Genomic DNA, 16,786 nt, shown 5'->3' with positions numbered 1-16,786 from the left:
CGAATAAGATGTGGAGAAAGCGCTGGCTAAATTTTCTGCCTTATCCTTGTTCGTGCATGCGATGGTGTTTCCATTTTTTAATGGGGGTATTTCCGAATGTTTATATTTAAGTGATTTAGTTATTTTCCATAAGGAATTATCTGCCGGGTTTAGATTTTTTAGTTTACGCGTCCACGATTCGTTTTTTATTTGCTGAATTTTATCGCGAATATAACTAGTTACGCGGTTTATTACAGATTTAAGTCGCGGAGATTTATTATTTTGCCACTGTTTTCTTAGTTTATTTTTGATTTTTATTATTTCGATAAGTTGTGGAGTAAGTTGATTTTTATTATTATGATTTTTACGCGTCGGTATTGATGATATTTTGGCTTCTTCGATAACGGATGTTAAATAACTGATATCATCGTCAATTTGTTTAATGTTATGCGGAGTATAATTCTGTCGCTCATCTTGCAAACGAGACTCGACTATATCTTTAAACTTTTTCCAGTCAGCTTTTAAATAGTCAAAAAGCGTTTCAGAGACTACCTCCGCTGAACCCTCCAGCGAGAATAACACTGGAAGATGGTCAGAAGACAATGCCTGAACGCAATACATTTCTGACGTATTTAAGTTACCCTTAACCAAAGCAATATCCAGAATTGACGGCGTCATGTGATTGGAAGGGTAATGCGACGGTGAATTTGGAAAGTTAACAATCGTGTCAGAGTCGCTCAAGTAGTTAAAAAGTGACGCTCCAGATCGATTTGCCCCAGAACAGCCCCAATGCATATGACGGGCATTGAAGTCCCCAGTCAGAATGACCGAGTCTCCTAGAGAAAATATCGAATCTAGATCACTTCGGAGCAGTTCGTCACTAGGCGAATTATACCCCGCAGCAATTATTATTATTTTATTTTTATGAATAATTTGAATCGCGACGGTTTCTAGATTATTAGTGTTAGTGTTTATACGTGCGTGTTTTATCGATTTTTTAACAAATATCGCGACCCCTCCGCCTGGCCTTGAGGGTCGGTCCCTCCGAATGCAGGCAAAGTTAGGTAAATATACGTTAACATGTGGTTTTAGATAAGTTTCGGTGACTACGACAATATCAAGTTTGTACTCACTGATTAACAGCTCCAGCTCTCCGGTTTTATTACGGATCCCACGGGAATTCCACGTCATGAGTTGAATGTCTTCTTTAGAAGAGGTCATCGAGATACTCGACCATCATCAAAGCAATTTCAATTTTGCTAGCGCACTTTCCGGCCTTAGTTCGGATTTCCTGGAGGATAGTCAGCATCCTGCGAAGCTCATCAGTAGACATGACTTCGGATGAGGGCTTCTCAGACTGTCGCGCTTGGGGGCGTTGTTGCGTCTTAATTGGGGTGGCTTCCGGGACGATAGTCGGTTTTTTCACTGCTGGTTTCGTTGGCCGAAGGGCAGGAAACTGACTCTGTTCCAGAGCGAACGTTGGCTTGGGTGCGGTCAGTACGGCGGTATGTGGCTTTTGCTGCCTCTTCTTCATCTGCAGGAGATATTCTGTCCTGCGAGGACAGTCCTTGTAGTTGGCCGGGTGACTTCCGCTGCATCCAGTGCAGGTTGCTGGCGTCTCTCGGTCTTTTTTAGTGCATTCGGAAGTGGCGTGGTTTCCTGTGCATTTCACGCATCTGGGGTCTCGTTGGCAGTTCCTCGCAGCGTGGCCATACTGCTGGCATCTGAAACATTGAGTCGCGTGCGACTTATTACGCTTGTATTTTTCAAGCGTGGCCTTAGTGAAGCAAACGTACCGGATGCTTCTTATGGACGTCACTGTCGTCTCAGCGGAAAATTGCGTCAGGTAGAGCCGCGAGGAGGTCTCTGCCTTGGTGTTCATCGCCGTTACTTTGACGACGCTTAATCCTTGCCGCTCCAAATCAGCAGCGATTTCTTCAACGGGAACCTCAGGAAGCCCCCTCAAGACAGATTTAACTGTCTTGTCTTCGTCGGCAGTGAAGGTGTGAAAGGCACGGCGGCCCTTCAAACCATCCATCAGGGTCGCTCGTAGTTCAAGCGTCGCACACTGGATGGAAACATTACCTCTTCCGGTGTAGCGGAGGGTAAAATTACCTGATTTGGTCATCGACTTGATGAGGTCGATGGTCTGGAGATGTGTGCCAACCACCTCCATGATGACAGGTGGCACTCTTGCGTGTTTACTCCCGGCAACTTCGGGGAGTTTGTCATACCTGTTATGACTTGAAGTCGGCAACAGGTTGGCGTCAGTAGAGGGTCTTGCAGTTTTCTTTGGCATCTGCCATTCATGCTCTGCTGATGGCGATAGGTACGCTTTTAACGTACCCACCGCACGCTTGCGCGTAAGCGTCTTCTTCATCGCGCCGGCAATGTCTCTGGCGTCGTAGTTGTTGCAAATGGTCGCGGGTGGGGGGTCGGAGCTTTGAACGGCAGCGAGAGCAGGCGCGGATGCGTCCGTTCACCGCTGAGGTACAGAGCAGAGTGAATATAAAATCTTCTTAAAGCGCGTGTTCTTGTCGACAGGTGCTAACATTGGTCCAAAACGAAACTTTGCGGTTGTTGCAGAAAAAAAAAAGTAGACGACAGTTCCTCTCTCTCATCTCTTCGTTGCATATTTGTTATAGTATTTTCTCTCTCTCTCTCTCTACCTCCACAAAGATGCAAAAATACATATCTAGAACAAAATCCGAGTGAGGTGTGCACCTGTCGTTTTAACGAAATTTTTATGGCACTTCAGTGCACTCGCACTCGTAATGTACACCGTCGTTATTATAAGAAAATGGAATAGAAAGACTATTCAGAAAAATAATTTTCTCTTTCTCTTCAATGATATCGTTAACGATTTTTTTCTAAAATATAAATAAATAATAATAAACACATATTGGTGATAAATTCTACAAAATTATTTATTTAATTATTTTTTTTATCAAATTTGCTTATTTTTTATATGTATGTAACATTTGTCCTATATTGTAGCGTATCTAAGCACAACATATACGAAATATGTCACATGAACTAATGTATCACCATCGGACACCGGACCAGGGATGGGAAACTTTTATTTTGATTATGCGCTCGTGGAAATGAGCTACGCTCGATTAATGGAAAATATCACGGCGTTGTCAATTAATCGGGCTTAAATGATTGATCGCATCATTCCGTTGAACAAAAAGCTCGTTATTCCACTTTTAATGTTGATTGAAATGATCTCGTTAAATGTGTCCCCGCGAATTTGTTAGATACGCATTAAGCCTCATCCGCTCATTGTGCTTCTAATCAAAGTTTGTGTTGCGCTAAATTATTATTTGATTTGATTGGAGTTTCTACAGTAAAATACTATCACGCCAAATAGTATTTAATTTAGTCACAAGTTGTTGGCGTAAATATTGCTTGGGACAACGTCCGGTTGAGCAAATAATGAGTGAACAATTTTAAATAGTTGCGCCAAAAATCACTTATAAACTCAAGGGCTTAAAAGCTGATAAGATACTTAAGACTGGCATTCAATTCAATTAAAAGTGCGAATTAATAATCATATTAGACTTAGGTGTGTTAAGACGTAACTAAACCGCTCATTGTATTCATAATGAACACTTGCTGTGTGCTAACATGTAATGAAAACTTGATTTCAACTTTAGCGGTTTAGCTACATACTACTTGCCGGGCTCAACTAAAAACTTTAAGCTTCGCCTAGTTTCGAAGGTCCTTAAGGTTTTAACCATAAATATGTTTGCATGAACGCGCGAATATAATAAAGCTGATTAGGTTTTATGTTCAAAGGACGTGTGTAATGAAGTCAGTACGTGTAAATGTGTATATTATAATGTATTATATATATATATATATATATATATATATATATATATATATATATATATATATATATATATATATATATATATATATATATATATATATATATATATATATATATATATATATAATAGTTAGTAAAGCATTTATTTTCATTTAATTTAATTATAAATTCAGAAAATATTAATTTTTATACTTATATAAAAAATCACTATATATATATATATATGTATATATATATATATATATATATATATATATATATATATATATATATATATTAATTATAAATTGCTTTATTAACCGGTTCTGAATAGATATAAACTGATACCTAATTCATTATAACAAATATTATTTATCATTTAACGTAATGCAGTATGCCCATAATCGGTCATCAGCACGTCGCTGTTTAGTTTAATTTTCTACTTTGAAATTGCACAGTTGAGCTGGAATTGGCGGTGAGAGTGACATGTGCAAATGTCATGTCGCTACTGTGGTAGTTTAAAATTAGCCTTTGTGACGAACAGACTGTGTTAAGTAGAGTCTCCAATTACTCGAACCATCAACTACTCGAGTCTCGAATATTAAAATTTTAAAATACTCGAGTACTCGAGTACTTTCGAGTATTTACCAAATGTACCAAAATAGCTATTATTCAAATTCGTGCACATATAAATAAATAAATAAAACACTTAGTATGTTAATTTTTACAATTATTTTAACTTCACGAACATACTTTTTAAAAACAATACTGCAAAAAGTGTCTCGAATTTAATATTACTGCTAACCTTTGGTTTTATTATTCCCGTTATGGAAAAAACCCTTTCCGTTGCTGTTGATGTTGGTCTTATTGTCATTAACGCGTTGGATAAGGCTTCTAATTTATATCTGTTTGCTTTTTATAGATATAAAATTTTTTGAACTCTCTTTTTATGTTCTCTTCTTTCATTCCCTTCTCTGCTTTTCTCTTATTTCCTTCGACTATTGACAAAATAGTATTTTGTAATTCTTCTTGAATAGATTTTTCTTTTAACAATATACAATATTCTACTCCTTCTGATTAATGCGAAGAATTTAAATCTATATCGTTCGAAGATGTATTTGGGTGAATCCCTTTCACTCTAGAGCTAAACGGTTCGCAAAGAACTGACTTTACTTTAAATGCCTTTAAAACACACAATTGTTTTGATTTTTATTTTAAGCTGAGGGATCAGTATAAACAATTGACAACACTACGCTACAACTGCATAGTCATAAAACCTAAGTTTTTTTTTGTTGATATTTCATATTGTTCATTGCCATACATTAGATAAGTCGGGACTGTCGAACAGAAAACACAAAAGAAATTTCTCCGTCGTACTCACTAACATAGCCGACGACCGGAACTATGCAACTATGGAACTATGAAAAAATTATACCTGATAGTAACCGCTCTAACTCAGGACTTCGGGCATAAACACCAAATAAAAGCAAGACGTTAACCTTTACAGGACCGAGTTAAAGTTATTTTTGTTTCTGAAATATTTAAAAAAAAATTAATTTCGAGTATTAATCGAGTAATTTTCAAAATACTCGATTATCAAGTACTTGAAAAATAGACAAAAATACTCGAGTATCGAGTACTCGATTACTCGAATTGGAGGCTCTAGTGTTAAGTAATAAAATAAAAAAAGTATATTTGCTTAAGTATTTATTAGAAGATTTGTTATGGTAGTTATTATATTATTATTTTTTTTATTTAGTGCATTTTTACGATTAAAAATTTGAGTATGCTGTCGTGACTCGAACTCGCGACTTAATGGACTACACTATTCCGATCTTAAATAATATTTATTTAATATAGTTTATAGTTATAGCAAATAGTTTCCGTGAATATTTCACTATAATCTAATCAGATGCGATTTCAAGCATTTAGGAATTATCCAATAATTTCGGCAATGGTCCAAGGCGACCCTAAAAGATACTTGAAAAAATAACAAGAGCTAGAGATAGGTTATTTCGCTCCCCCATTTCCGACCACATCAAAATAATGAGGATCAACGCGTGCACTATATCGCAACAGAAAGAGCAAATTCAGCCATTTTTCCCGAAGTCTAATCACTAGGGGGTAAAAAATGTTTTCTCGATTTTGTGCACAAAAGTAAATTCCAATACCTAACTATAGATTGCAGCTTAAAAAAATATGTTTTATGTATGGTATATTTATTTTAAAGCATATTGAAAACATAATATATTTTTTATTAAGATCTAGTAGTCTTTTCTTTATCATTAGGACCATAATTGAAATAACGGTTTTGTAAAAATAATGTAAAAACATTTTTACCAGCCATATTAATTTCTAAATTTACTGCCATTAGTCTCATTTGCGTATGTAATATAATTTATTATGCTTTCTCCTATTCGTATTCATTTTGCTTGATCTTTAGCCGAAATAATAAATAAACTTCTCCCCACATCTTTTAAATATGCAATCAAGTCTTCATTGTTAGTAAAACAGTTTCGCTCAAGGCAAAGATACTTTACCTGAACTCAAAAAGTCTGATATCGATTCAACGCTGTGCTTTTAATTGTGTCGTTACTCTTGTTACTGTATTCAATAGTGTATATTTACATAATATAAGTCTGTTTATATATACATATATGTGAATATATCCACGAAGTAGACATCATCTGAAATCTTATATAGAAAACCCGTCATGTCTGTCAAGTTGCGTATTGTGCGTGGAATATGACGCACTCGAATTCTTGTTAGTGAAACGCGGCAGCCTTTGCATCTTTCCTCTTTCCTTGCGAACGATTGATTTTTCACTCATCCTATACAAACACGCCATAGGTGAAAATTGACAGCAGATGGCAAGCGCGAATTGGTTTTTGAACGATTCAATCATCCGAATCGGAAGGCTTTGTCAGATTAATTGAAAGCGTTCGGCACGTTCGGTTTTGTTTGCTTTATTTCATTTTATTTTTGTAAAGAAGATAGACAAACAAATCAAATCGTAAATATATCAATTTATGATCAAATATCCCTATTTTATAGTTGCCACTTTAATATTTGAACAATAAACAAATCGTATGTACAAAGATTATGTAAATCCCCTGCAGAAACAAGTGTTCTTGAACAATAGTGTGATGTGGTAGAGATTTCGATGATTTTTGAGACAACATAAATATCGATCAGTAGTATTTATTTTAGTTATGTTATTTAACGTAATTGTATTTTATTTTTAATCTAATAAAATGATTGGTGAGGGTATATATTTTTAAGCCGGACAAACCATGGAGCATTTAACGAAATACTTAGTAAAATATTTCACTGGGTTTGGAGAATATGTGAGTCCCAATTATATATTATATATAAAAGCATACAAAAGCTTATCTGGCAAGAGACATGATTTGTCTTTACAATGAGATTACAGTTTAACTATGATAGTTTTAATTCTCAAAATTGTTTTAATTATCAGGAATCTTTTAAAGGTTTCGAATCTTGAATAAAATCTATTTTTTTGCTACTTCACAAATCAAGAGTTTTAGTATACATTTTTTAAACTTACTGTATTCATTTTTTTCGAAAAAAAAACAATAATAAATCTATACACGTGTCTGTTCTTACTGCAGCATCAGATGTCTTGAAATCAACGATTAATCGACGCGACGGTCGGAGTATAAGCAGCTGCTTTTTTGGACTTTCTCAATTCGGCGTATCTCCGCTTTGTTGAGAGCTCTACTAAACTCTTATTTATTATTTAAGTTTCTGTGAAGTTCCTGACCAAAGTGTGTAAAGGAAGTGATTTAGTACGACTGTGTCTTGACTTATACATCCTTTATAATTAGGAGAAATCTTTAACATATATAATACAGAATCTGAGTATTAAAATAGATCCCATCCCGGCTCTTTATTATAGTCATTGAAAATATAATTTTGCACTTTAAAATAATAAGTGAAATAATGTGAAATTAGTACAGTAACTAGCATATGCATATGATCAAGATTAGTCAGAAGTTTCTTCTGGTTCACGATCGTCTGTCTAAGTTACGTTATAAATAACTTGTTAGAGTGTCAACAACGAACTGTAATGCTTGTACTACACTCTCAGGAAATTGTCCAAACCAAAGTTCAACTAAAGTCGGCCGAGGTCACCGACTTCCGAGTAGCGGCCGCACTGCCACAAATTTCATATGCCGTCCGGACAGCGGGCATGAATGACGTCCGCACAGCTGGCATATTTGAGCGCGATCGAAAAATGTGCCAAATAATCGCAATTTTTAAATTGTCATATTATTAAAATTACGCTACTGTTAATTATAAAAGTTTGTGTGGGCACTCACCAATACAATATCAGTGAAAACTTTTCGGTCGTAAATATTCAATTTACGCAAAATCTTTGTCGGCTTTTGAAAAATGCCATAAGGCATAAAAATGATACTTCAGAATACGAAAACCACATCTGTGACTATCCTAGAATTTGTCGCCATCGATTATAAATAAGAATTTGTTATGGTGTGATATTTATATAAACCAATCTAGGAAAATACATAAGGATATTGGAAAAGATTTTTTCAAACAAAATTAAGTACCACTAATTATTTTTTAATTATTTAATTTTATATGAAAAAAAATATAATAACGATATCTGTTAGAAGAATATACTATCAAAAATATAGTTAATCTCTTTTGGTGCCCTAAAATATTCAAAGATGTCAGTAAGAGTCTGTTGAAGTCCCTGATAAGCATGTGGTATTATAACTTGACCACGTGAACACGATGCAGCGCTCGTCATGCGTGCTAACCATAGGACACCTGCGCGCATACTGAAATTTAACCGAGTTACATTAGTTTGCGTAACACCATATCATTATCTCTCTCACTCTCGCCACTTAACACGCGAGAGAGCGAAAGGGGAAGTATCTCACCACTCGCGCTCGAAAGAGCAGCTCCGACTTCGGTTTCTTTGACTTTGGTCCCTTTGCCGACAATGTTTGAAAGCGCTCGAAACTGGCCAAGTCGACTGAATTACCCCCACTTTACTTCCCGTTCTCATTAACCTCGGACAACTTCCGAGAGATTTTAGAGCGGGCAGAACCGAGCTCGACCGAAGTAACCCCACTATATTCTCCGTCCTTGGCCAGCTTCCAGAGAGTGTAGTGCAGGCATAAGAATTATATCAGGAGGCTGATGTCGTTAGGTATATAAAATACAACGTCTTAGTCAGAAATCTGCAAAGCAATTAACATTTTATAATCTTGAAAGTAAAAAAAGCGCAAACAAACCACGACTATGTTGGCTAGATGGAATAGTAAAGCTACTGAAAAAGGTGAAAGATAATCTTGGATGAGGCCAAAGCCCACATCAGACTGTAGCGCTATGAGATATTTGAACAGCAAATCTAACACATGTCTACGGTTTTTATTTAAGTGCTTTAATGCAAATCCGCTTAAAACGTAATCGTTTATTTTATGCTGACAAAAAATAAGTAGTTCTGAGAAAGTCCAATGCGTATAAAATCCTCATGAATAAGTTGATGAGTAGTCCCGACAGTTTTATTATTTTTATTTTAACTTCTGTTATTGTTACCATTCACATTAAGTTTATTTTCATATTGTCTGTTTACAATGATAATAGGGTCATATTTTTTGGGTGAGATATTTATAGCATATCTATCAAAATGATTTATATTAATAATAACTTTGTACATAATATATTATATTATTAGACGCGTGACTGCAAGGCGATGCCATTAAATTTTAGAGAGTTAACCTTTTTGCTAATTACTTCAATCTCGTTACAAACCCAAAACCGATTTCAACCGCCTAGTTAGTGACTCAGTTTCTAAAATCAACGCTGAAATCGCAAACATGGCGAAACGTGTCGCGCATATCGCGCGCGACATCAAAGCGACGCGACATCTTTGAAACGTCGAACTTATTTACAATATTATAATGATGATGACAACTTAGTTTCGTCACGGATCCGTTTAGCTTCTCAGCACGTCGTTAGCGATTCGAGCAGTTGCTAATTAACTTCCAGCACTTTGGCGTTAAATTTGAAATTTGCCAGAAAACTGTTCCTTCGGCACGAAACGCCAACTATGGATAACTATAAATATCTTCAGTTTGATGGCATTTCTCGATTCGATAAAAAAAACACGGTATATGACATATGTTTTAAATTGACATTCACACACTCCCACAATACTTTGTCATATTAGATTTCTATGCATATCTGTATTACTCTTTTTTTAAATATATTTTATCCTGATTTAGTTATTATTAATAGATATTTAAAATCAAAGAAAGAAATTTATTTTTAGTATACATTGCCGCATAACAATAAGCTGTCACAATAAATTATAAATCTACTCTCTTATAAAACACACAACATATAATTATGGGATTTTATAACGTTACTTTTACCCTTATAGCCTTAGTATCAAAAAGTTCAAGTCATCATCAATCATCGAATCTTTTGAAAAGGGCCGTTTATGTCGACAAGGGTTGGTACCATATATCATTAGTGTTTTATATGACACGAAACACTTTAAGTTTGACAATGCCAAAACTCTTTATATTATAATAATCGCAAATATTAAATTAAAAATACTTAAGAATTTTTTGATTTGAGTTGGAAAAGCATAATCTTTACAGATAGTACTATAAATATTTTAGAAGCACCTATAGTATATTAACATAAAAAATAATGTTTCTTTCACAGTTATATTTATTAGTTAGATGTTGTGAAATAAATAGTATCGAAACACATGCAAAACTGTAGTTAAATAAATAAATATATTCAACCAAGACCCAGTTTTAAAGGGGGTCAATAAAATTAGCAATTGGTGAAATATTTCGAATAATTTTAAACAAAGTGGTTCATTACAGTCTTATGTCTAGTTTAATAGCAGATATTATTGACTTTAAATTTTGCATAGAAGCGTTTAAGCGGATCGAAAAAATTGAAAATTTGATAAAAATGCAAATGTTTTAATGGTATTTGCTTTCAACATTTTTATAAGTCTGATTTTACAGAAATTATTAATAAATAGTATCCCCAGGATGTGAATTGACCTGTCGCGATCTCGATGCGGTGTTTAGTCTTGGGATTCGGTGGTTTTAACTACAGATCTTAACACTAGATACGTGCATTGGAATTGTTTCGGTGAGAATCGATCCGGGATGACGCTTTTTAACTACTTGCACGACACATTTACGATTTTTACTACTTACTAAAATTACTAACGCATTACCTTATCAACCGCATAACTCCCTCAATTATAGATTAGCGTTTATTACCCCAGGACAATTGCGCATTTTTATCTTTTTGGTATCTGCAAAATTATTTTTATTTATAATGGTAATTATTTTACAGTGAAGCATACAAATTGAGTATAAGAACACTTTATATATCTAAAAGATACACATTTTTTTCATATTATGCACTTGCAAGTTATCTTATCTTATCTTATCTCTTTGATATTAATATTAATATTGTGTTATTTTATTTATTCTTAATATTGTTTTAAATGATTGATTATACTATGGTAATAAATAAAACATTTTGTTTGAGTGTAATGAATAAAAAACAACGTAAACCATATATTTTTTACTAAAAAAATACATTCAAATATACGGTTCGGAGACGATTGATCTCCGACAGTTGATACCTTGACAGTTGATCCCCCGGACGCACATTTCCAATCCGACTGCCCGAAACCCGAGTGTAGTTGTATGCGTGCGTGCGTACGCGGCTGCATAGCGACGGTGCTGCCCTCAAGTGGCAATCGAGTGCAACTTGAAACGTCAAATTCGTGTAACTGCATGCTTGCGAACATTTGCCTTTGAAAATCGCCACTGAGTAAATGTATTTCAAAATGTATCGTAACTGCTCAAATAGAAGTTCATATTTTCATTAACCTTCATCCGTTTCTCAAATAGACTTTACAGTTTAGTACCTCGGCTCTTTTTCGACCCATTTAAATATATTTACTCAACACAGTAAAAATGGTTATTTAATATTTTATTTTAAGCGCCTAAGCATTGTTATAAGTAAGCAACATAAATAACGCTGTGTTATGTCCCACCCTTATTGTTACATTATTGTTAAATTATTAATTACTTGATGTGAACGAACTTTGTATGTGTTATCATTAAATACCAATCAAATGTAATTACATGTACTTTATATAATGAAATAGTAATTAACTAATAATATTTTAATTAAGAAAGAATGTAATGTATAAAAGGAGATGTTCTCTCCATACATGGCCAGTTGCAGCCAGTTGCAATTAATCGCAGACAGTCTAAAGACAGTCAGACAAAACTGAACTCATTATGGAGATTTAGCCAAGCGATCTCTCAGGTTTAAATTGTATTATATAATTTTATTCTATATTTTATATTATGTATATTTACTTCTTGTAACCATTTTTCTTATGTTCATATGAAATATATTTCTAAATTGTTATATGTGTATTTTGTAACAATCCTGTGAAACTAGTTGGGATCCCGAGTTATAAAAACTGTTGTGTCGTTGGACTGATCCGGCGACACGGCAGCTGCTTTCGAGAAACTACCATCCCAAGACTCCGCTTAAAATGTCACGACCCCGACTCCAAAGCCCTAGTTCATGGCGTATATGAATCAATTCATTCGTTATTAATTTAATACAAATATTTTTTCAATATTTACATTGTAATCCATAATTATAGTTATAGCATCTACTTATTTTTTTGGCTACATTGAAGAAATCAATTGATGAAGTATAAGGATAGTTTGAAACAAATCAAAGAATCGTTCAGTTTTCAATTTTTTATTTTATCCGCTGATTCTACAATAATTATCAGAAAGAATCAGCAAAGAAAACTGATAATGACAGGACATATAAAAACAAAATGAAAAAAATGCATACATACGTACATTAATGTGCTGCTCCATGTGACTTTCCATTAGGTTTATTATTTTTAATATTAAAACTTAAATTATGCAACCGCTTTAAACGTTTTATTTTTAATTTATTTGAAAGTGCTGGGCGACCAGAAGCTACAACTGAGTTGCCCCTGGTTATACCTATCCTTCGCCTACTAATGGCCGTTGGTTGAACTTTAATTTTGGCACCAGAATTACGTTTAATTCTATTTTTATTATCAGTAGCTACTTTTTTAATAGCGTCCTGAAATTTTTTGGCCAAATCAGGATCAAATACTCCCTTCATTGATGCAAAACAATTATTTTTAAGATCTAAAAAAAAATCGGCAAATTTTTCTTTCATGTCTACATTTAAGTTGTTATCAATTGAAACTATTTCTTTCTCTTCATTTAATTTAAAATCCCCATCAACAATGGATATGTCACATGGAGCAATATTAACGCTGCTGCTGCTGCTGCAACTAACTGAAACTTTAGAGTCACAAATATCAGGCAGTGGTATAAAAAATTCAATTGGCGGAGTCTTTTCACCAAAAGCTAAATATGCAATTTCGTGCTTTGCCTGAGCAGTTAAAGGAGGTGAATTGGGAATTGAGTTATCATGATATTTTTATACCACTGCCTGATGTTTACAGTTGTGGCGTGATACCTGCAACAGAATTAAACAACTGAAATCCAGCCTGATATTCAGATTGTGTTTGCCCTTTTGTAATTAGAACGCCTAGAGGAACAGCTCCAATGCTGCATGCCGTTAAAATAAAAGTAATTGAATGGCCTTCCGCATCGCAAGAGGAAGTGCTGTCTATGAACACAATATCGTTAGTCAAAGGCAGAGAATGAGCTCTTTTCATCATTGGCGTTATAATAACAAGAGCAAACGGTGATTCATAATATTTAATTAAATGTCCTGTTTTTTCATATACTGGTATCTTCTCTTTCAAAATCTGCAATTGATAAATACATATTAATTCATAGAAACAACATTGCGAACGTATTCATTTTCAATATAAATTACTTGGAGACAGTCGTTACGTGGACCTAAAGTGTAATCTCTCCATTTTTCCCTTAAATAAATAACAGTACGCATTTTTGGGTTAATTGATGCATCTGCCATTTCTACGCTACAATTATTATATTTTAATAGCAGATGAGCTTCGTGGTATCTCATAGCCTCGCCAACCTTTAATCCCATATCAAAATAGTCATAAAACTTATTTTTGATATGTTCGGATGGAGGCAAGCAAGATAATGTCTCTGCGTTTATTATAGGATGACTATGGTCTCCGATAAACTGTATTATCGTTTGATATCCGTCCTTAAAATTTGAACAGAATTCATATATGTATAAATATGATTTATATATATCAAAAGGAAAATAACATATTGAAATTACCTTCAGATATTTATCTCGCCTCATTGTGTCACAAGTCACCTTTTTGACAAGAACGTCTATTTCAGCTTTGCAATAGAAATTTTTTGATTTTCCATGCGTTCTTTTTGAAGGGTCAAGTTTGCAGGTTTGGGAATGATGACATATTTTCCTAATGCTACAATAATTATGTATGTGTATAAGAACTGTTATCTATATTATTAGTTTAATTAGAGTACTTACTGTGAAATATATCTTGTGGGGTTTTTTTTCATACTCTTACAATTCCAACTTGTTCTGGATAACGCACTGTATTCTTTTATCCAGCGCTCCGCTTCCTCGTTCGTCTTTATATCACATCGAAAAGTTTTAGTGTCAACCTCGACGTAGTTGAAAGATTTAGGAAAATGTTCCATCGTGGTAGTTATTTATTAAGCAAATGACGCCCACGCGTAAACGACCGTTACAAGCAAACGACAATGCACTCGATTGCCACTTGAGGGCAGCACCATCGGCACATTTCCAATCCGACTGCCCGAAAGAGTTGCACTCGATTGACACTTGAGGGCAGCACCGTCGCTAAGCCGCGTACGCACGCACGCACACAACTACACTCGGCTTTCGGCTAGTCGGATCGGAAATGTGCCCCCCGGACAGTTGATCCCCTTGACAATTGATCCCGCAAAGTTTCTTCAAGTATTTATATTTGTAAATACAAGCATCTGTAAAGGCTATAAATATATAATATTATATTTAAATAGGGTATTTTATTAAATTTTAAGGACGGAATAGCGTAGTCCGTAGCGTATCAGACTAATAACTCTGAGGTTAAGAGTTCGAGCCCTGGCAGCGGCATTCAAATTTTTATTCAAAAAAGAATGCGCTATTATTTAAATAAAAACCGGCCCTAACTGCAGTGTCATCTATTGGTCATAAATTATATTACACATAAAAATTAAAAATATAGATGTCACCGATTCCCAGACTTTCAGTATTGTTGTTAATACTTATTCATTATATCTTATTGACTTACTCAGTACAGATTTACCCAGTTGTAACGTATTGAGCTTACGCCTGTAATGTTACAATAGAAGATTTAATAAAAATAAATAAATTATTTTAGTTATTTTAATTATTATATATACATATATTAAGTTGTATTTTATTTATTATAATATATCTTTATTTTATTAATTTTACGATATCTTGAAACGTTTTCTCTGTTGTTCGTTTATTTATTTATAAATTTGCGGAAAATATGGTCTAGATACAAATCAAATATATACACATATAGTTTTGAATAAAAATATCTGTAATTATTCTCATTTTTTTAAATTCTTTAACGATCTTCATTATCTAAGATTATACTTAATTTTTCACGACAGGAATATTTTTATAAATTTGCTTCCACCCTATTTAAATGTATTATAATATATTTATAACCTTCACGAATGCTGGTATTTCAGAATATAAATACTTAAGAAACTTTGGGGTATCAATTGTCAGGGGGATCAACTGTCGGGGGATTATCCAAATATACGTACAATATGTATGTATATTTAGAAATTATAAATTTTAATTTTGTCCTGAATTTTTATTGTTGTTTGATTATATGTTCTAATTTAGAGAATCATATTTTCGTATACGAAATAAGTTCAAACTGATCATATATTTGTAGAGACATTTAATCGAAAGATTTATATAATATATTTATTCCTATATATTTATAGGAATAAATTAAATAAAACTGTGCTCTCATTTTAAGCAAATGTTATTATTATAGGAATAAATTAAGCGATACTTTATTCTAATTTTAAGTCAATAATATGTATTTAAAAAGGAGACAAATAGTTTTGCTGCTTTCTAAATATTGGATTTTTTTATATTCGAATGGTTGAAAATAACAAATATTTACAAACACTACTCACCCTGTATCCTCTAACCTAGTAAATATATAGGTACATAATGCTTTCAAACGTTTCGTCGCCACATTACTGCTCGGCCGCAACAGCATTTATATATTTTGTATATAGCAACAATATCATAATAATATATCAGCGAATCTACACACAGGGCTCGCGTTGCTCCCCGCGGAATTCCTGATTTCAGTGGCGCCTCGCGCCGGAGATAACTGCGAACGGTTATATAAATGTCGGCGCGGGGTGAATTTATAATTTATTATACAGCCATAACGGCCCGTAGACGGCCGTATAAATACGCGGTTGAGGTTTCGGTAATTTCACAACGTGAACGTTCAAATTACTACTATGCTACGGCCGCCTAAGAATTATTGCTAATAATGAAAATTCGGCCCTGTGCGACCAGAATGTCGCAAGATGAATTTTAAGCTCATTTAAGAACATCAAGGTTCATTTTTAGAATAATTTAAAAATCCTGACCTACGATAAGCTTGCTAGTTAAGATCGGCATATAAATCTATTGGGTCAAAGAACAACTTTACATATGATCCTTGAGAAAGGTAATTCGCAAATAATTTAGACAATTAATTTTTCACTTATTTGCAAATTAACCAATACAAAAATCATTTGAGTAGAGTTTTAAAATGTTCGTTATTTTTAACTAAACGAATATCAAATAGTAAACGATCGTGAAGTTCAAAATCAGTTTGAATAATAAATACATTCAAAAAGCGATTTTAATGACTTTTAATGTAATAAATAATAA

The 16,786-nt window shown here is 33.9% G+C and overlaps 2 protein-coding genes across 3 annotated transcripts; both read right to left on the bottom strand.

Annotated features, from left to right (window-relative positions):
- Positions 1–279: 279 nt before the first annotated feature.
- On the bottom strand, positions 280–2,480 carry LOC148227758 (uncharacterized). The gene is made up of 2 exons (XM_088202654.1): positions 1,776–2,480; positions 280–1,703 (listed from the first exon to the last, which is right to left on the bottom strand). The coding sequence occupies exons 1-2, from the start codon at positions 2,357–2,359 to the stop codon at positions 1,187–1,189; spliced, it is 1,101 nt and encodes a 366-aa protein (XP_088058780.1). The 5' UTR covers positions 2,360–2,480; the 3' UTR covers positions 280–1,186.
- A 10,641-nt stretch (positions 2,481–13,121) lies between these two features.
- On the bottom strand, positions 13,122–14,601 carry LOC148227757 (uncharacterized). Of its 2 annotated transcripts, XM_088201826.1 has the most exons (4): positions 14,345–14,601; positions 14,126–14,279; positions 13,748–14,047; positions 13,122–13,676 (listed from the first exon to the last, which is right to left on the bottom strand). In XM_088201826.1, the coding sequence occupies exons 1-4, from the start codon at positions 14,515–14,517 to the stop codon at positions 13,362–13,364; spliced, it is 942 nt and encodes a 313-aa protein (XP_088057952.1). In that variant the 5' UTR covers positions 14,518–14,601; the 3' UTR covers positions 13,122–13,361. The 2 variants fall into 2 exon arrangements, with proteins under 2 accessions (XP_088057952.1, XP_088057953.1); XM_088201827.1 differs by lacking the exons at positions 14,126–14,279; positions 14,345–14,601 and having other exon boundaries at positions 13,748–13,853; positions 13,913–14,042.
- Between the last annotated feature and the right edge of the window lie 2,185 nt (positions 14,602–16,786).

This window comes from Plectrocnemia conspersa, unplaced genomic scaffold (genome assembly GCF_051122295.1).
Source record: "Plectrocnemia conspersa isolate PC_06_02 unplaced genomic scaffold, ASM5112229v1 ptg000013l, whole genome shotgun sequence".
NCBI lineage: Eukaryota > Metazoa > Arthropoda > Insecta > Trichoptera > Polycentropodidae > Plectrocnemia > Plectrocnemia conspersa.
This window is presented reverse-complemented; position numbering and strand designations above follow the sequence as displayed.

Coding starts and splice junctions, on each gene's coding strand:
- LOC148227758 (XM_088202654.1), bottom strand. CDS start 2,359: ATGAAGAAGACGCTTACGCGCAAGCGTGCGGTGGGTACGTTAAAAGCG. Junction 1,704..1,775: donor ACGTCCATAAGAAGCATCCG/GTACGTTTGCTT, acceptor TCAATGTTTCAG/ATGCCAGCAGTATGGCCACG.
- LOC148227757 (XM_088201826.1), bottom strand. CDS start 14,517: ATGGAACATTTTCCTAAATCTTTCAACTACGTCGAGGTTGACACTAAA. Junction 14,280..14,344: donor CCCACAAGATATATTTCACA/GTAAGTACTCTA, acceptor TAATTATTGTAG/CATTAGGAAAATATGTCATC. Junction 14,048..14,125: donor GGCGAGATAAATATCTGAAG/GTAATTTCAATA, acceptor TCAAATTTTAAG/GACGGATATCAAACGATAAT.